Source organism: Octopus bimaculoides, chromosome 9 (assembly GCF_046866305.1).
Source record: "Octopus bimaculoides isolate indiv1 chromosome 9, ASM4686630v1, whole genome shotgun sequence".
NCBI classification, from domain to species: domain Eukaryota; kingdom Metazoa; phylum Mollusca; class Cephalopoda; order Octopoda; family Octopodidae; genus Octopus; species Octopus bimaculoides.
In genome coordinates, this window is record NC_142936.1 from 58,988,655 (window position 1) to 59,010,491 (window position 21,837).

At 37.7% G+C, this 21,837-nt stretch overlaps 1 protein-coding gene across 2 annotated transcripts in view; it reads right to left on the minus strand.

The window, feature by feature from the left end:
* LOC106871387 (leucine-rich repeat serine/threonine-protein kinase 1) overlaps positions 1-21,837 on the minus strand; it is a 119,128-nt gene that overhangs the window by 57,785 nt on the left and 39,506 nt on the right. For both annotated transcript variants that reach the window (XM_089357567.1, XM_089357566.1), the window contains exons 2-8: positions 19,796-20,037; positions 9,292-9,466; positions 8,384-8,575; positions 6,536-6,663; positions 4,242-4,462; positions 1,965-2,098; positions 167-336 (exon numbers count right to left, since the gene is read on the minus strand). In XM_089357567.1, the coding sequence (XP_089213693.1) occupies positions 167-336; positions 1,965-2,098; positions 4,242-4,462; positions 6,536-6,663; positions 8,384-8,575; positions 9,292-9,466; positions 19,796-20,037 (1,262 nt within the window). The remainder of the gene's footprint in view (positions 1-166; positions 337-1,964; positions 2,099-4,241; positions 4,463-6,535; positions 6,664-8,383; positions 8,576-9,291; positions 9,467-19,795; positions 20,038-21,837) is intronic.

Below are 21,837 nucleotides of genomic sequence, written 5' to 3' on the forward strand. Positions count from 1 at the left end.
TAGAGATACTCCTTTATCACTCTCACCTTTCTAAGTACAGTAAATCAATGACAGGCTCATTGGAAATCATTTACTAATGATAGCATTGTTTATGAATGGTGTCATAAAATCAATAAATAAGACAGGATTATAGTAAAAGACATAGAAATATTCCAATGCTGCTTACCAGAGGACAAGACCAAGGTAACAACATGTCAATGAGCTGATTGTGTTCACAATCAAGAGATACCAAACTTGTACAATGGTACAACATCAAAGGGAACCGCTGCAGTGTATTGTGTGACAGATCCAAATACTGAAGGTTGCCACAGCTCCAAGATATATCTTCATACATTGCTGAAACAAAAATAGAATGGTACCATTTAATAACACATTTTTTTGTTGATATTTATCTTTTTTCTTTTTACTTTTTCAGTCATTTAACTGCAGCCATGCTGGAGCACCACCTTAAAGGGTTTTAGTTTAAGAAATCGACCCCTACTGACGTCAACTTTGCATTTCATTTCTTTTGGGGGTCAATAAAATAACTACCAATCAAATACCATGGAGCGGGGGGGGGGGGTCAATGAAATCAACTTATCCCTTCCTCTAAAACTGCTGGCCTTATGCTAAAATTTGAGACAATTATCATTATTATCTTTAGAGAAGAAACATTATCATCATCATCATTATTATTTAACATCTGGTTTCCATGCTGGCATGGGTTGGATGGTTTGTCAGGAGCTGGCCAGCTGAAGAGCTACCCGAGTTCCAGGTTTGTTTTAGCATGGTTTCTATGGCTGGATGCCCTTCCTAATGCCAATAATACACTATGTTTCAGTCAGTTTCATCTTTAAGCATCAACTGGTATTTTAATCTTGGACATGTACAAACTTAGATAAGTAGTCAAATTTGCTTTACAATCTTGAGTGCTTGGGTTCAATTTCAATGCCCTGTCTCTTTTACCATACTCTCCAGCTAACCCAAACCTTGTGGAGGCTTGTTGAGTGGACTGTATTTATAATTCAAAGACCTAATCTTGTCATATACTGTGTCATGTTGATTCAGGTTGAAGATTATGCTAAGTGTAAATATGTCGATGAAGTATGCCACTTACACATCTTACAGTATAAAAGAGAAGCTGATATCTGTCTGTCTGTAACAACATCTGTGTAGAGTGAGGGAAGAAGGAGAGGAGAAAAAGTCGTTGTTGAGAGTGAGAGAGTGAGAGAGTGAAAGAGAGAGAGAGAGTGTGTGTGTGCATGTGTGTATAAAAGGGAGATAAATAGGTAGTGTTGTCACCTTAGCAACTAACAAGTTTTGACTAAAAACATGGGAATTTTAAGTGCAAGTCTGTCAACACAATGCAACACAGATTTAAAAAAAAAAGACTATATATATATATATATATATATATATATATATGTATATATCATCATCATAATACATGTAGTTTATTTTATTTTGGTTGTTTGTATGTGTGTATATATGTTTCTGAATAACTTTCAACAGGTCTGAAACATATAAAAGAATATATACAATGCAACACAGACTTTAAAAAAAGACTTTAACTTTGAACAATTTACGAAGGTACAAATATTTTTTACCATCAGTGTAGTGCCAGGTAACGACCTAGTTACTATAATGAGTAGGTAATTCAGTTATTTGAACAACTGAATCCTCATTATTAAAATTTATGGCAGTTATAGCCATAAAACAAGATATGATCATTTGCTAGGATATGGTGGTAAGTTAAGAGATGTCCTTAAACTAAGATATGGCCATAAATTATGACCACCAGCTAAGTTATAGTTTTTAGATAATGCTAGAGGTTAAGATACAACTACAAGTTACATTATGGCTGCCAGATAAGATATGATTTCATACATTAAGATGAAGCCAACTATGGACTTTCTGCTTATCCTTAGTAGTGGTACAATAGTAAATAAAAGATAGAATGACAGTATCTAATAAATAACACTCACTTTTTTCATTTTCATTGGCTGTAACAAACACAAGTTGATTATTTGAGACATTCAATGTCTGAAGATGTGGCAGTTCAAATATATTACAACATAAGAATTTCAAATGGTTGTGTGACAAGTTTATTTCTTCAAGCCTGAAATTTTTAAGATGTCAGGGAAAAAGAAAAGAAGAGAGTTAAAATAATGTTTTTATTTATATGCATCACAGAGCCATACCAGCAGTCTTTGCTCTTGCACACTACATCTGATTCTACTTATGCCCAATTTTTTTCTCTCAACCCATTTGTATTTTGCATATTCAGCCGAGCATACTAGCTTCATTCCTTTCTAGTTTTCGCATGTACTCTACATCAGTGCTCCACAACTTTTTTCACTTGTGATACACTTATATTCTTTTCAAAATTCAGCTGCACACTTGAACTAAAACTACAGCTAAAAGTATAGGGAAAAAAATTCATATTCAGGTTACACTGTGACACACCTAGTATCATCCTGTGGCATACCAGTGTACCGCAGCATACCAGTTGTGGAACACTGATCTACATTCAGGGCCTACTACCATGTAGCTTTGATGCTTATACATGAGCATCATATAATCTGCCTTTCTTTCCAAGAAAGACCTTTTGTTACCAACAGAGGTAACAGCTTTCTCCACCTTGCTCTGAAAGCAACTATACTTTCAGAACATCCTCTTACACTGCTAATTAGGTCACTTCAATAACAGTACTATCTATTTCCTTTAGAGAACATCCTCGGAATTTGAGAAAACCTATTTCTTGTGTGTTCTTAGCATTTATTTCTCCTGTGCATCTGTCACATACAAACTCTACTTTGTCTATTAACTTTCCTGTGATCCCATTGCACCTCTGGTGTGTCTGTAGCTTGCACTGGATACACTGTATGGAATTTCTGCCTGCACTTTTCCAGCATATCAAAGTCAATTTCCTGAACAGAGTAGGGTCCTGTCTGTTTTCCTGCTAATTACAGCTTTGGTCTAAGTTAACATTAAGGCCCTTTGATTCTAGGTTTTGCTTCCATACCTGGAATTTCTTTTGTCATTCTACAACAGATTCTGCTATAAGAACAAGGTCTTCAGTATTTACTAGTTCTGAAGGGCAACAGATCTTAGATTCTTCTGTTATGGCATACTATGATGTTAGATTCTTCCGTTAGAAGATTCTTCTGTTAGAAGATTCTTCTGTTAGAAGATTCTTCTGTTAGAAGATTCTTCTGTTAGAAGATTCTTCTGTTAGAAGATTCTTCTGTTAGAAGATTCTTCTGTTAGAAGATTCTTCTGTTAGAAGATCTTAGATTCTTCTGTTATGGCATACTATGATGAGTAAGAGAGTTTTAACAACCAAGCCCTGGTGAACTTCTATCTGTACATTAAATTTGTTGCTGCAGGCATTGCTAACTTTCATCTAACTGACAACACCCCTGTACATTGCTTGTACAGTTCTCAAGCCATTTGTCTACCCTCAACTTCCTGAGACCATCAGATTACAGAGTAAGGGATCCTGTAGAAGGTTTTCTCCAAGCTGAAAAATGTCGTGTACAATGGCTTATTTTTCACTAAATACTTCTGTTGTCAAAAAAGAAAGAGGACATCAGTAATACTCACTGAAACAAAACCAAACTGCATCTCATCTAATCTAATTCTCTTTCAAATTAGTTGGGCTATAACTATTTTTGTAGCTCTCATGACCTGGTCTAGTAATTTGATACCTCAGTAACTACTTCTATCTAAAGAATCCCCTTTGCTCTTGTAACAGTTGATAATAATGCTGCTATGCAAGTTGTCAGTTTAACCCCTTTGTGTATCACCTGTTTAACTGTATGTGTGATTAGGCTGTATCCATCTCTGCCAGATATTTTAAGCATCTCAGTGGTGATTCCTGATGAATCAGGGACATTCCTGCCTTCATACCCTTAATTGCTTTATCTATCATCTGCCTTCATACCCTTAATTGCTTTATCTATCATCAGCCAGTCTCCCTGTTGTGTACACACTAGGAAGGCCCTCTTCCTCCTCTGCATTCCCCACATTTAGTAGACTTTCATAGTAGCACTTGCATGCCTCTTTCTTTTCAGCATCACTAAGTGCAAGTGCCCCATTACCCATATGTACACATTTATCACCCACAACATCTCAATTCTCTCTGATACACTGGCTTGCAATCCAGACCATTTAATCTTCTGAACCTCATGTGTCTTTCAGTTTTCATAGAAAAATAATACACAGAGCAGAAAAATTGATGAATAATTTAAATTGCTTACTTTTGACAACCAATATTGTCTGTTGTTGAAGGAAATACATCAAGGTAATTGTGGGAAACATTAAGAGCAACCAGATTCTTCATTCCCCATGGCACTGAACTTGGTAGTGTGTGTAATTTATTACAAGATACATTTAAGTATGTGATATTTTGTAAATCATCCCTAAACCAGTTGTTCTTCAGCAGTGGTAGACCAATATTCTTCCAGGTTATTGAGGTCTCCTAAAGTTTGAAAAATATATTTAAATAAATAAATCTCTACTATGTTAATAGTTGATATACATGTTGGTTGGTTGATTGGTAGATTGATCTCTCCAGTCATACTTTACATCACATAGAAAGAAAGGGAAGAGTAAATGAGAAAGACAGAGAGACAGTTAACATAAGAGGTGCATGATGAGTGGAGAGAAAGAAAGAATCATTGAGAGGGAGGAAAAGACAGAGTGGTAGTGGGAGAAGTTATACAAATGAGAAATTTGTTTTATTTAATTTTATTTTAAGGTAATATCTTTTTTCCTTTTGAAAAATGGCATTCATTTCAACATCTTGTATGAGTATAAAAAAAACTGGCATAATGACTCTCCCTAGACACAACAAAATTGGTAAAAGTTAAAATGATAATTATCGTACATACAATAATCCCTCAACTATCGCACATATTACGTTCCACACACCCCACCCCCTGCAAAAGGTGAAAATCCATGAAGTAGAAACAGTACTGTACTATTCTTTTATTTGTTTCTGTCAATTGACTGCGGCCATGCTGGAGCACCAGCTTTAGTCGAACAAATCAACCCCAGGATTTATTCTTTGTAAGCCTAGTACTTATTCTATCAGACTCTTTTGCCAAGCCGCTAAATTATGGAGACATAAACGCACCGACATCAGTTGTCAAGCAATGGTGTAGGGAACAAACACAGACACACAAGTATATACATATATATATATATATATATATATATATATATATATATATATATATATATATATACATATATACAATGGGCTTCTTTCAGTTTCTGTCTAACAAATCCACTCACAAGGCTTTGGTCAGCCTGAGGCTATACTATAAGATACTTGCCTAAGGTGCCATGCAGTGGGACTGAACTCGGAACCATGTAGTTGGAAAGCAAGCTACTTACCACACAGCCACTCCTGATTTGTTTTTATTATTTTTATAATTTGTATATATTTATTTTATTATAAATGCAAAACAACACTACGGAGGAATCAACCTAAGCTTAGATAATAAACCACGATATGGTGAGGGATTACTGTATGTCATATTTTCTGATATGGCAAAAGTATGATGGCAAAAGTATGATTCCAATGGCACCCATCATATGACATGTAACGCTCTAGTTAATAAATAATCATCAGCAGCAGTTAATACATAATCATCAACATTTAACATCCATTTTCTATGCTGGCATGGGCTGGACAGCTTGACAGAAACTGGCAAGGCCAGGAGCCACATCAGGTTCCACAGTCTGTTTTGCCTTGGTTTCTACAGCTGGATGGCCTTCCTAATGTCAGCAACGTTACAGAGTGTACTGGGTGTTTGGGTGTTTTTAATGCAGCACTAGCACCCACACTAATGCTTTTTTATATGGCACCTTAGTTTAAGGATCTCAATTCTGTTGTGGTGGGTGGATTTTCTCAAGTACAGCAATGCGCCACATAACCTAGTCCTCTATCATCTCCTTCATAAGGCTCAGCATTCTGAGACCGGCCTTCAGTACTTCGTCCCATGTCTTCCGCTTCCACAACTTTCATCCACTTTAAAATGATCAGCACTCCTTTATGCAACTGTCCCCATCCATCCACTTCACATGACCAAACCAGCGCAGTCGCTTCTCTTTCACACCACATCTAATCCCTAAATAACAGAATAACTTTTTGTGTAGGTACAAGAGCAGATATTTGGGGAGAGCGAAAATAGATTGCTATATTGAGCTCAGTAATTGAGTGGTACATTATATATTCCCAACAAAGGCAAAAATGACCTTAGCAAGATTTCAACTCAGAACATAAAGAGCTGGAGCAAATACTGCAAATCTTTATCTTTTATTTGTTCCCTCAGTCAGAGAAAAGAAAGCAGATTTCATGGAAGAAAGAAAGAGAAAGCAAGAGGGAGAAAGAGAGAGTAACAGGGAGGAAGGGGGAGGGGGTATGAGAAAGTGAAAGTAGGAATTAGAAAGAGAGAATATGAATGAAAAAGAGAAAGATGGAGAAAGAGATAGTAGAAGAGAGAAAAAAGGTAAGAAAGAGAAAGACAGAAATGAATAGAGATACCGTTGCTTCTCTGTTAATATGCTCTTGAAGAAATGTTTCAGCAATCATCTCAGGAAACTGATGACAAATCATCTCAGTTAATGTGTAACCATTTTCAGCCAAATATTTCACAACCTTGCCATGTTTTTCTGTGTGAAATCAAATAAAATAACTGACTGGAATTAGAAACAGAGAACTGGAAACAAAAGCAAAATATTAAAAGCTTGATTTCTGTGCAATAATAAGCATAGTGACATAGAGGGTTTTTTTTCTTGATTTCTAAATTCAATCCTGAAATTTTAGATTTTAAATTAAGTCTAACTTAAGAGCATAATAAATTATTTAATTTGGGCTAAAAACTAGGCACAAAAATTGACCATTTTCTGTCTTCTACTATAATTCCATGTAGCGGTGCGTGGTTTAGTGGTTAGGGTGTTGGACTCATGATCGTAAGATTGTGGTTTCAATTCCTGAACTAGGTGATGTGTTGTTGAGCAAAATACTTCATTTTACGTTGCTCCAGTCCACTCAGCTGGCAAAAGTGAGTAATCCTGTGATGGACCGGCGTCCCATCCAGATGGGGAATATATATGCTACTGAAACCAGGAAACCAGCCCTCATGAGCCTGGCATGGCTCGAGAAGGAAACACACACATTATAATTCCATTCCTGACCCTCTGTCGATTACAATGAGGGTTCCAGTTGATCTGATCAACAGAAGAGCCTGCTCTTGAAATTAACATACAAGTTAATTCCACAAACACATGTACTCTTAACATAGTTCTCAGTGTGACACAGAATGTGTCAAAACTGACCAGTTCAAATACAGGTACTACTCAGTTTTGCCAGGTGAGTGGACTGGAGCAACATGAAATAAAGTATCTTGCTCAAGGACACAACACATTGCCAGATATTGAACTCATGACCATATAGTGAATGGGGAAAGCTTAATCTGCAATGTTTGCAGTCGTGTATGCTTGTCAAGAGCAGGGCTCATTAGCCACCAACGGAGCCGCAAATGCAAAATATAAGTTAGTCCTAGAGCGCACAGTGTTCTTGAAGGTCGGCAATGGTCTTCCTCGGTCACAAGTGGACGGCCATCATCATCATGTATATATGTATGTATATACACATATATATATATATATGAAATTGTAAATGTTAGGATGTTTGAGAGGTGAATAAATGTTTATTTAACCATATAACTTCTACAGGATTACAGCCATTTCACAGCTTTCTTCATTTGGTATTCATTTCAGTATTTCAAGAAATTATGTGTACATGTTTGCATTACTTTGTAATTGATAACTACAGGGACAGAGTCCATAAAAGGAGGTTACTGAGATAGCCAAAAGCTTCTCTGAATTCATATTTTATACTACTCTGTCTGTCTGTCTGTCTGTCTCTCTCTCTTTCTTTCTCTCTTTGTGTTGTGTGTGTGTGTGTGTGTGTGTGTGTGTGTGTGCGTGCATGCATGTGTGTGTTTGTCTTTTATCTTTTACTTGTTTCAGTCAATGGATTGTGGCCATATTGGAGCACTTGAATGAATTGAGTCAAACGAATCAACCTCAGTAATTATGCCTTTTTTAAGTCTGGTACTTATTCTATTGGTCATCTTTGCTGAACTGCTAAGTTATAACTTGTTTCTTACAGTTTCCATATACCAAATCCATTCACAAGGCTTTGGTCAACCCAGGGTTATAGTAGAGGACACATGCCCAAGGTTCTAGACAACCAGATTGATTACATGGTTGGGAAGCAAGCTTTGTAACCACACAGCTATGCCTGTGGCTATACAAAAAAACAAAAGACAACAACAACCAAATTGCAAATTTTGTTACAAATATTGAATAGTGGAATAATACAAACCTTTACATGCTATATAAAGTGGGTCCATTTCATTTTGGTTAACAGTGACACTAGAAGACTCTGAAGTGGTGGATGTCTGTTGTGAAGTTGGTAGTTTATAAAACACTGACCAGAATTTCACAGCTTCTAAATGACCTCCAATACAAGCAGCTAAAAGTAGGGTTTTCTGTACACTTTTATTACATAATGTATCTGCAAAAGATAAAATGATTTATACAATCTATATAATACATACATACATATATATATGTGTGTATACATATATATAATCTAAATAATAAGAAAACAAAGAAATTCTTTAACACATCTTTAATGATTCATTTCAATTGTTCCTGTACCATCTCTGCTTGCAATGCCAGTTTACACAAAAATTTGAAGTGGAAATTTATGTAATGTTTGCAGTTTTAGACATCAGAGACAAAAATATGACAGTCCCAATTGATATAAATGTATCTGTCAAGACCAACCAAAAACTGAGCAAGTATAAAGATCTTGAAATAGAAATTGGCAAAATGTGGAACCTCAAGACTAAAACAATACCTGTTGTTATAGGTGCTCTGGGAATGATAGCAAAAGGGGCTGATTGCTACCTAGCTCAGATACCAGGAAACCCCAAAATGGCAGAAATTCAAAAGATAGTGCTCATAGGAACTGCCCATATCCTACATAAAATACTGTCTATGTAATCTCAAATTTAACAAACTCATAATCTTCTTATGTTTTCTTAAACATTCTCTAGAACAATACTATGTGCAAAACCAAATATATGACATCCTAGGCATAACACCAGCATGAACTTCTAACTTGTCTCTTGAGGTCTCTGGGTGAGACTTGGAACCAACTTGTACAAAGGTAAAGCAAAAGTCAAACATAAAATAATAATAATAAAAATAATGTATTGGACCTACCATGGTCAAACTTAATGAGTTGTTTCAAGATATTTACATGACCATTGATTGTAGCCTGGTAGAAACAAGAATCTTCTGAGCAAATACTCTGCTTAGATAACATGACTCCCTTATGGAAAAGTAGGTTGACAACATCCTTGAAATTATTCTTGCAAGCTTGTACCAGAATTTTGCACTGGAAATGAAAATGAAAGTACATTAAATAAATATAAAAGATTTAAACTGAGGAAATGACAATAGACCAAGATGCTTGGTAATATGAGGTTCTAGAGAAGACGCATCCACAAAACTGGGTGCTGGGAGAGTTGTGTCCCACCCACATGTAACAACACACTTTTCACCCACCCTACCCTAAGAAACCGAACTACAACTCCTCTTCTAAACTGCATCTCTTTCTTCCTCACATTTTCTCTTCATAAACTATGATTGTTTTCCCATCTCCTTTCTTGCCCTCACTGCCCTGCTCACTATATTGCTGCTCCCCCACCCCTAACACCCACATGCTATTTTTCTACCCAGGTTCTACGCTCAGATCTTTGTTACTTGTGAGTATATCCTAGCACTACACCATCTTTCTTCTGCTCTCTCTTACACTTTTGCTGTTTCCTACTCTCTCTCTCTCTCTCTCTTTCCCTTGGTCACTCTCTCTTCTTCTCTTGTTTTTCCTCTGACTAGGTGACCAAGTGTCTCCTTTACATCAGCACATTTGTTTCTGGCCTCTTTCTTGTACCTCCCTTCCTCACTCTCTCTATCTCTCTCTCTCTCTCTCACTGGGTAACCATATACCTTCTCTATAGCAAGACAACTATTGCTACCTCTCTATTTCGCTGTCACACTCTAATCTTTCATCATCCAATACTGGATCACCTCCTCTAATGTCCCCTCTGTTGTGGCAAGACACCTGCTTCTGTTTCTCTGACTCTCTGTTACACTCTAACCTTTCATCCTCGGACACAGGCTCCCCTCCTCAAATACACCTACCCCTCTCATAATTCCTTGTATTGTGAGTTACTTGGTGACCCTGCCAGTGCTGGTGCCATGTTAAAAGCATTCAGTCCACACCATAAAGTACTTGGCATTTGGAAGGGCATCCAGCTGTAAAAAGCATGCCAAAACTAACCTCACCTGTACTAGTGCCACGTAAAAAGCACTGAGTCCACTCTGCATAGTGGTTGGTATTAGGACAGGCATCCAGCCATAAAATCCCTGCCAAAATAAACACAGTAGCCTAGGGTAGTTCTTTTATGTGGCTGGCTCCTGTCAGCTGTCCTACCCATGCATGTATGGAAGATGGACATTAAATGATGATGATGATGATTACAATACAATAGTATTATTTTCCAGCGAAATAAAGCACCATAAAGGTAGAATTATAAATAGGAAATAGTAGCACAACAAGGTACCAATTTTTGCTGGAAATAGTGGTCAATAACCATTCAATGCTAGGTAAAGCTTCAATGAATATACAGAGGCAAAGATATGTGTAGGAAGCGAAGATAAAAAATTCTTATCTTAACTCTAGGAAGAACGCCAGAGAAATGGACAATCTAGTACTATAGTTTTGGACTTTTCAGAATACATTTTTTTCCCTCCACAAAAATATTTTCAGGCCTTATGCCTAAAATAGAAAGAACTATTGTTATTATTATTATTTAAGGCGGCGAGCTGGCAGAATCATTAGCACACTGGGCATAATGCTTTGCAGCTTTCGTCCATCATCATGTTCTGAGTTCAAATTCCATTGAGGTTGACTTTGCCTTTCATCATTTTGGGATGTAAATATAAATGAGAAGAGTATACTCAGTAGTCAAAAGCATAAAAACTGAAGTGGAAAAGGTGATGGAATAATGAGAAAAGAAAGGCCAGGAATTGATATTTGAGAGGTGCAAATAAGGGAGTACAGGGAGTATTCAGTACCTAGAGCATGTAAATTTACTCAGGTGGTTGAGGAGAGAAACAGGAGACAGACAGATAGTGAATAATGACACCAGAAGGACCAGAATGATTGAGAGAGTGGAGCAAACAAGAACTTGATGGAAAAGATATGTTGGGAGATGTTGAGAGTCATCAACTGCCAAGTACAATAGTTTACTCTTAGCTAAGTATTCCTCAAGCAATTCTCTGACTAGGAAGACAGCATCTGTGGTACCTCTTCAAGGCATAAAGTCCAATTGCTTCTTATCTAAACTAATTCTGTTCTTCACCAACAGTGCTGTGCAGGGCTGTCTTAGCAGCATAATAGGCACTTGAGCAAATCAATACACTGGGCCCTATAATATTTATACATTGACAACAAACCACCTACATACATAGAACAGAATTGGACCCCCCACACCTGTGAGGCTTCTGGGCAATTGCACCGAGTGTCAATATCTTAAGATAGGATTGATACAAAGACTGTTTCTATATTAGTCCAGTAATCTGATGCTTTGATAATTCCTTACTCTAAAGCAGTGGTTCTCAACCAAGGTCATATAGCCCTTGGAGGTCCATATATGATTTTGTTGTTAAAATTTACGTGGAAGATATTAGTTATACTTTTATAACACATAAAATAGTTTAACAATTCTCTTTATTCATTTCCTAATAATATAGCTCAGTGGTTAGTATCAGGCTCACAATCATTAGGTAGTGAGTTCAATTTCGGACTGGGCTGTGTATTGTGTTCTTGAGCAAGACACTTTATTTAACATTGCTCCAGTTCACTCAGCTGTAGAAATGAGTTGTAACGTCACTGGTGCAAAGCTGTATCAGTCTTTGCCTTTCCTTTGGATAACATTGGTGGTATGGAGAAGGTAGGCTGGTATGTATGGGCGACTGCTGGTCTTCCATACACAACCTTGCCTGAACTTGTGTCTCAGAGGGTAACTTTCTAGGTGCAATCCCATGGTTATTTATGACCAAAGTGTATGTGTGGAGGTTACCCTTTACTCTTTATTTATCCCACTTCACAAGGTATTTTGAATGTTATCTCAGTGACTATCCTTAATGGGCCAGCAGCTTTCCCTACCTTCATGTCCTTAATTGCTTTATCTATTGTCAACATGAATTGATAGCAATTTCAGTAGAGGCAGCATGACATAACACCTCTTTATCCTTTTCATGTGTGTGTGTGTGTGTGTGTGTGTGTGTGTGTGTGCGTGTGTGTGAGTGTGTGAGGGAGAGAGAAAGAGGGAGAGAGAAAGAGGGAGAGAGAAAGAGGGAGAGAGAGAGATCATAGGTCATCATTGAAGGTGAATGTTATTTGTTGGCATGAACTGTTCAGCTTAGCAGAATCCAAGTACTACAGTGTGATCCAGTGTCTGCTTTGTCAAGGCACGTGTGTGTGTGTGTGTGTGTGTGTGTGTGTGTGTGTGTGTGTGTGTGTGTGTGTGTGTGTGTGTGTGTGTGTGTGTGTGTGTGTGTGTGTGTGTGTGTGTCTGTGTGTCTGTGTGTGTGTGTGTGTGTGTGTGTTTGTGTGTGTGTGTATGTAATGTATGAAATAAAACAGTTTTGACTATTGGAGTATCAGTGAAGTTTGTTTTCTACTGGATACAAAGTACTGAACGCATCCTAACTAGTATAATCCTGATAAAACAGGCTGAAAGAAGATAAAACCATCATCATAAGAGACCGCACAAAGCACTTATGAATTATGTGTGGTGGTGGTGGTGGTGGTGGTGCTGCTGCTGCTGCTAACAATATCTAACTGAATTCTTCTGTTGTACCTACTTACACTTTAGTGGACTTAGCCATTGAGAGTTAAGTGTTTTGTCAAGGACATATTATTAAAGCTTTAAAGGCAAGTCACAAATTGACAAAGAAATTGCCACCCTATCAAGTAGTTAGTATGTACTATACCTATGTACATACGTATGTATGTATGTATGTATGTATGTATGTATGTATGTATGTATGTATGTGTGTGTGAGTGTGTGTGTGGGTGTGTATGTATGTGTGTGTGCATGCATGTGTGTGTGTATATGTATGTGTGTATGTATCATTTCCTAATAATATAGCTCAGTGGTTAGTATCGGGCTCACAATCACGAGGTAGTGAGTTCGATTCTGGACTGGGCTGTGTATTATGTTCTAGAGCAAAACACTTTATTTAACATTGCTCCAGTTCACTCAGCTGTAGAAATGAGTTGTAACATCACTGGTGCAAAGCTGTATCAGTCTTTGCCTTTCCTTTGGATAACATTGGTGGTATGGAGAAGGTAGGTTGGTATGCACACGCAACTGCTGGTCTTCCATAAACAACTTTGCCTGGACTTGTGCCTCAGAGGGGAACTTTCAAGGTGCAATCTCATGGTCATTCATGACCAAAGGGGGCTTTTACATTAACTGGTTAACATGCCGCACATACAACCTCCCTCACAAGAACAATTGGTGGAAACACAAACCACCACAAGTTGCCCAGAAAGTCGAGGTTACCATTCTTAGGAATTCCAGTGTCCAAACTCATCAAGAATACAAGCAAACTGACCAGATCTCAATGTAGGAAATCATACTAAAAGAACCTTGTCTTCTGATTGGTGTTGCAGCCTCAGCTGACAAAAATGCATCTCTGATAACATTTGAAAAATTGAATAAATATAAGGACCTGGAGATTGAAATCGGAACAATGTGGCATCTTGAAACAACAACATTAGATATTATAATTGGGGCACTTGAAATGATATCAAGATGAGCAAACAGTTATGTAAACCAAATCTCTGGCAGCTCCAAAATATGTAAATTACAGAAGACCATACTTATGAGTACCTCACATATTCCACATAAATTCCTTTCAATGTAAATACAGCTTTTCTCAGGCAATGTTTTTTGTTTTCCTCCTATGGACAACAAGTGGAGGCGCAATGGCCCAGTGGTTAGGGCAGCGAACTCATGGTCATCGGATCGCGGTTTCGATTCCCAGACCGGGCATTGTGAGTGTTTAGTGAGCGAAAACACCGAAAGCTCCACGAGGCTCCGGCAGGGGATGGTGGCGAACACTGCTGTACTCTTTCACCACAACTTTCTCTCACTCTTACTTCCTGTTTCTGTTGTGCCTGTAATTCAAAGGGTCAGCCTTGTCACACTGTGTCATGCTGAATAACCCCGAGAACTACGTTAAGGGTACACGTGTCTGTGGAGTGCTCAGCCACTTGCACGTTAATTTCACGAGCAGGCTGTTCTGTTGATCGGATCAACTGGAACCCTTGACGTCGTAAGCAACGGAGTGCCAACATGGACAAAAATGTTTTCAATTGCATGAATCCTCACCTGTTAGCATTTTCAGACGCAAAACCTTATTGTCCCCAATGTCTCTGGTTGAGATTTGGGAGCAACTCATATAAATTAAAGTATAACCCACATTAATAATAATAATGATTTCAAATTTTTGCCACAAGGGCAGCTTGGGGGAGGGGATTAAGTCAATTACATTGACCCCAGTGTTTCACTGGTACTTAATTTATTGACCCTGAAAGGATGAAAGGCAAAGTTGACCTCAGTGGAATTTCAACTCAGAACATAGCAATGGGTGAAATACCGCTAAGTATTCCATCCAGCATGCTAACGATTCTACCAGCTCACCGCCTTTAATCATAATAGTAATAATGGTTTCAAGAGTAGGCCATAGTCAAGTGAGACAACTCACATCAGCCCTTGCTTGGTATGTGGCACTGAGGACTCACAACAATAGTGAAACATCAATGTCTGTCACTCCGAAAAAAGGGATCTGATGTAAGTTGTCTCATTTGGCTAGGACCTACTTTTAGATATTTTTACACCAAGGGCATTGAGATTATATTCTGTTATGCCTAAAATAAAGGAAGCCGCCCAACAAACTAACAACACACACACATCTTGTGTATGTGTGTTCAACTTTATATATATATATATATATATATATATATATATATACACACACACACAGCCATATATATCTATATATACACACAAAGACATAGGCACACACACATATATACACATATATAAACACACATATATATATATACACACACACACATATATATATACACACACATAGCTATGTACATATATATATATATATATATATATATATATATATATACATATACACAAATATACACACATACATACACACATGTGTGTGTGTGTGTGTGTGTGTGTGTGTGAACGTGTATGTGTGTGCGTGAATGTGTATGTGTGTGCATGGGTGAAGTAGGTGAGTTGTCATTTAAATCTAAATTTAATTTTAAACGCGTCTTTATTATTGATATCAGCTTACTTGAAAATACACTTCATATGGGATGAACAAAGGCCAAAGATTAATATACTTCAAATATACTTTCTATCATTCCCAAACTATTGTTTCCACCACTCAAACAGTCACCCCATACCTCACTCTTGCTTTCCTCTAGGTCTTATATTTTGTCTATCCCATATAGCCTATGGGATATAAATTTTACTTGAACCCTTTTAAAATATTTCTGTTGAAATACACTGCCTTTCTTTCAATTCATTTTGAAAATAAAGAATTTAATAAAACATTTTGTCATTAAATTGGTCTTTGGAACATTAATTAACACGAAATTTTGATGGAAAATTGTAATTCAACTCTTTTATTAGTATATTTCTGTTGAAACACACAGCCTTACCTTACTTCAATTAATTTTGGAAGTTATGTAGAGGTGTTAGTACCACATAAAATGCACTTGTGTCAGTACCATGTAAAATGCACATGTGCCAGTATCACATAAAATGCACTCATGTCAGTGTCACATAAAATGCATTTGTGCCGGAGCCATGAAAGAGGCACTTGTGCCTGTGCCACTTATGATGCACACATACCAGTGCCATGTAACATGCACTCATGTCAGTGCTATGTTAAATGAACTTGTGCTGGTGTCACATAAAAGCACCCATGCATGTAAACACAGAAAAAGCACCCAGCGCACTCTGCAAAGTGTTTGGCATTAGGAAGGGCACCCAGCTCTAGAAACCAAGCTGAAAAGAAACAAATTGGAGCTTGGACGGCTCTCTGGCTGGCAAGCTCCTGCCAAACTATCCAACCCATACTAGCATGGAAAATGAACCTTAGATGATGATGATGAAGAAGAAGTTAGTAAAATAACAGTTATTATTATTCTGGTGTTTGAAACATAAATTAACATGAAATTCTCATGGAAGATTTTAGATCACTTTAAAACTAACTGATGCCAATGACAAAGAAATATATTTCAAATCTGGATTCAGTTAACTACACTACCTGCTTTGCACCATGCACTCAAACACACACGCACACACACACACAACACATTCCTACATACAGATACATATACAATCAAATAGCATATTCCTTTATTCCAGTGGATGATGGATGGATGGATGGATGGATGGGTAGGTTCATGAGAGTATGGCGGGGGGGGGGGGGTGATAGACAGTTGATGATAGGGGGGGTACAGGTGGGTGTAGTGAATGGTGAACTGAGGTGGAGATGTGGTCAGCTATGAATTTCAATGTGGAATGGGGAAGGTGCAGGAAATAGCAGTTGTCAGGGAAGAGGAGGTGATGAGTGGCAGCATATAAAGTGTGGAGAACAACAACATAATAAAACTACAGATAGAGGAGAAGTAGGGAGATGATGCAAAGTGTGTGGGTGAGGAATGAGAGGGAGAAAGATGCACAGTGAGAGATACAGAAGCCAGTTGTAAGTAGAGGTAGATATAGTGAGAGACAAACAAAAATGGTGCAGTCATTGATAGCAAGGGGAAGTGTCATGCAGTGGAAAATAAAGGGGTAAGGGATGAGATTGCAAAAGCAGAACGGGTGACAAAAGAAGTGGTACCAAAGGAGAGAGATAACAGGTAGCACAAAAACAGGGATGAAATATGTGTGGTTCAGTTCTCATATAATTACAGCAGCTGAGTAAACAGTACTGTAATTAAAAGAGTGATGAAGGAATGTGTGTTAGGAAAACAAAGCTAGCAGAGACAGATTGAGTACAAAGGCATAGTCATAAATGATGTGTTTTTAGAACCTCATGTTTTTACTGAGATGGACTGGTCTTCTCAAACATAGCATATCATTAATCGTTTCAGTCCTTTGATATCTCCTGAGATCAGCCTTCACTACTTCATCCCAGGTCTTCTTACATCCCCCTCTTCTATAGGTTCCATCCATATTTAGTAACTGGAACCTCTTTATGCAGCTGTTCTCATTCAAACACATCATGTGGCCATACCAACATAGTCTTTTCTCACGTACACTACATCTGATGCCTCTTATACCCAATTTTTCTCTCAATAGACTTGAACTTTATTATACATTCACATTAACATTGCACACCCAGCAGAGCTGGCTACCTTCATTTACTATAGTATTTTATGAATACCATAGTAAATGTGCTTTTCAACAATGTGTTTACATTAAGTACAATACAGAGGCACCTATTTTGATTTAATACTGCTTCTATACATATAACAGATTTTTTATTCAGCCAAGCAAGACACATAAGTATAAAATTATCTGGGAAGGTAACAGTGATGGAGTAGGAGGTGTAGGCATACTCCTTGTGGAGAAATGGGTGGATAAGGTCATAGGGGTAGTCAAGGTATGCGATAGAGTGCTTAAGCTCAGGCTGGTCCTGCAGAATAGTATAGCTACAATTATCTCTGCCTACACCCCACAAGTGGCCCTACCAAATGATCAGAAGGACCACTTTTACGATATCCTTCTACAGGCCACCTCAAAGATGAGTGGCAATGACCTCATCTTTGTGGCTGGAGATCTTAATGGGCATGTCGGATGGCAATCTGGTATCTTCCATAGTGTTTATGGGACCCATGGATTTGGTTACTATGTTACTGGAGTTGTGTGATGCATCCAACCTATTAATCTGCAACATTAATTTCAGGAAGCCAGACATCCACCTGATAACCTATCAATCAGGTGACTCTGTTAGCCAGATTGATTTCATCCTCACCAGACAGCAGGATGCAGGGTTGCTCTTAATACAAAGACCCTCCCTGGTGAAGAATGCACCCCCCAGTATAGACTAGTTATTAGTGACTTTAGACTTGAGGCCAGAAGGATGCCAAGAAGCAGACCAATCCAGAAAAGAAGGATTTGAAAGCAAAAGAACCTTTAACAAAATCAAATCAAATCAAATGGAAATTGTAGTTGTGACCGATACCAGTGCTGGTGGCATGAAATAAGCACCATTCATGCATGGGTCAATGCCAGAGCCTCCTGACTGGTTCCCTGTGCCAAAGGTATATAAAAAGCACAATCTGAACATGGTCGATGCCAGCCCCACTGCCCCGACTGGCTCCTGTACCAGTGGCATGTAAAAGGCACCATCCAAACATGGCCAATGCCAGTGCCACCTAACTGGCTCCCGTGCCAGTGGAATGTAAAAAGCACCCACTACACTCTCAGAGTGGTTGGCATTAGGAAGGTCATCCAGCTATAGAAATATTGCCAGATCAGATTGGATTAATTTTTCCACAATTTAATTTTTTTTTCCACATTTAGAGCTGAAAAAGTCTCAATGACTAAAACAGGTACTAAAATGTTTTTCATGATAAAATTACTTTAGCATTTTCTACCTTGACTTATTTTCCTTATATATATATATATATATATATATATATATAGCAATAACAATAATAATAATAATAATCCATGGATGGAATTTTTAAATATTTTAATACAGTGCTATACACATTTCCACAAATCACATGTTTCTTATGATCATATTCCATATTCTCGGGATGATTACAGTACAGTACATAGTATCCATGAACACATTCATGCATTCATTTCTTCAGGTGATGAAGAATGTGTGTGTGTATATATATATATACACACACACACACATAGTCCAAACTATGCCAGCTTGGACAACAGATGTTAAATGATGATGTTGATGATGATGACATACACATATGTAATGTACACATACTCAGAAACTTATTTCAGTCATTTGACTGTGGCCATGCTGGAGCACCGCCTTTAGTCGAGCAAATCGACCCCAGGACTTATTCTTTGGAAGCCTAATACTTATTCTATTAGTCTCTTTTGCCGAACCGCTAAGTTATGGGGACGTAAACACACCAGCATCAGTTGTCAAGTGATGTTGTGGTGACAAACACAGACACACACACACACACACACACACACACACACACACATATATATATATACACATACATACGACGGGTTTCTTTCAGTTTCCGTCTACCGAATCCACTCACAAAGCTTTGGTTGGCCCGAGGCTATAGTAGAAGACACTAGCCCAAGGTGCCACACAGTGGAAATGAACCCGGAGCCATGTGGTTGGTAAGCAAGCTACTTACCACACAGCCACGATGCTGTTATTATTGATGTTGTTATTGTTTAACTTTAAGTCATCTCTGACCTAAAAAGCTTAGGGTACCCAGCCTCTTGGATCAATAACTGGGATGCACTGGGATGGTGGTGGTGGTGGTGACAATGACGACAACAATCAAAATGAAGATAATGAAAATGAAATAATCCCAAAATTAATTTACCTTGCCATTGAGTTCGAAAGAATTAAAAATGTTGTTATTCAGCAAAAACTTCTGACACTCTTCCAGTCCAAGATTAGAGCAAGCTGTCAACATAGAAGAACCATCCACCAGATAGAGGGCTTGGATCTTCTCGGAGTGTTCCATGTGATCTTTGATTACTGCCAGTAACTTCTTGTCAGCTATAGCTACTTCAGCTGGGTTTATTCCCAACATAATCATTTCATTTATTGTTTGGATTAATTCTAGAAATGAATAAAGGAAAACAAAAAAATTAAAATCCAATAAATAAATAAACAAAACAAAATTAAGAAATAAGATATCATACTTAAAATACAACAAACATAGAATAATCCTTGTTTTGGAATAGTGGATCTTGAAGAACACATAAAGCCATGAACAACAGCATGCAAACATTATGTTGGAAAACCCCTTTTGGATAGAAAATGTCAAAGGCTGCCCATAGAACTTGAACTCACATATCCTGTAGACATGACAGGAGATGATGATTCAAGTCCCATGGACAGCCTTCAACTGTTTTTTTTTTCCCCCAAAAAAGGGTTTTTCCAATCCAATGTATCCATACTGTGGTTTGTGATTTTATATGTGCTTCGAGATTCACTATTCCAAACAATAATTATTTCACGTTCTCCCAAAGGTTTGTAGGTTCTTGTGGCATCAACAATACTCTCTCTCTCTTTACTCTTTTACTTGTTTCAGTCATTTGACTGTGGCCATGCTGGAGCAAATCGACCCCAGGATTTATTCTTTAGAAGCCTAGTACTTATTCTATCAGTCTCTTTTGCCAAACCGCTAAGTTACGGGGACGTAAACACACCAGCATCGGTTGTCAAGCGATGTTGGGGGGGACAAACACAAACACAAACACACACACACACACACACACATATATATATATATATATATATATATATATATATATATACATATACACATATATACACATATAATGAATATATTTTTATAATGTTATTTACAGAAAAGCATTAGGTTGGTAGTATTATCATTAGATTGTCAGAGAAAGTACCTTGAACACTGAGGGGGAGGTCAATGTAATAATCTTAATCCCTTCTCCCAAACTTGCTGGCTTAGTGCCAAAATTTGAAATGAATATTTAGTTATGAACCTTTAGGTTCTGAGTTCAAATCTTACCAGAGATGATTTTTGCCTGAGTCCCAATTTTGTACTGGGGTTCATTTAACTGATTTTTACTTTCCCACGAGTAGAATTATAAACTTGTGCCAACATTAGAAATCATTAATATTTGATGGATTGTTGGCAGCAAGTTGGCAGAATCTTTAGGCGTACTAACAATTCAGCCAGCTTGCTGGGCAGAATGCTTAGTGACGTTTCATCCATTTTTATGTTCTGAGTTCAAATTCTCCCTAAGTCAACTTTGCCTTTCACCTTTTTGGGGTTGATAAAATAAGTACCAGTTGAGTACTAAGGTTAATGTAATCAACTTACCCCCTCCCCCAAAATTGCTGGCCTTGTGCCAAAATTTGAAATTAATATTTAATGGATTGGCAGAAGTGGGGGAGAGAGAGAGGTGGGGTACGGGGACAGGGAATATTTTTCAGTATTTCTACCTTTATATACTGAGTTCAGGTTAACATATGCTTTCCTTTGTCTGAAGTTGATAAAATAAGGACCAGTTGAGTAATAGAGGTCAATGTAATTGAATAGCCCCTCCTTTGACTAGAATGAATATTGACAGAAACAAAGAACTTGTAACCAGTCAAACATTGAATAACAAACATAGAAGTGTTGATGCTCATAATGATGATGATGATGATAAAGAATTTTAAAAATTCATCATCATTATTATCCACTTATCCATGCTTGCATGAGTAAGACAGAATTTGTTGAAGCATATTTTCTATGGCTGGATGCTCTTCCTGTTGCCATCAGTCACCTGTATCCAAGCAAGGAAATATTTCCCTATGGTCAGGTGTGTTTTTTTATGGAAGACGAGAAATTACATTATTTGTATAATGGTGATGCTCATTTCCAACTATCACATG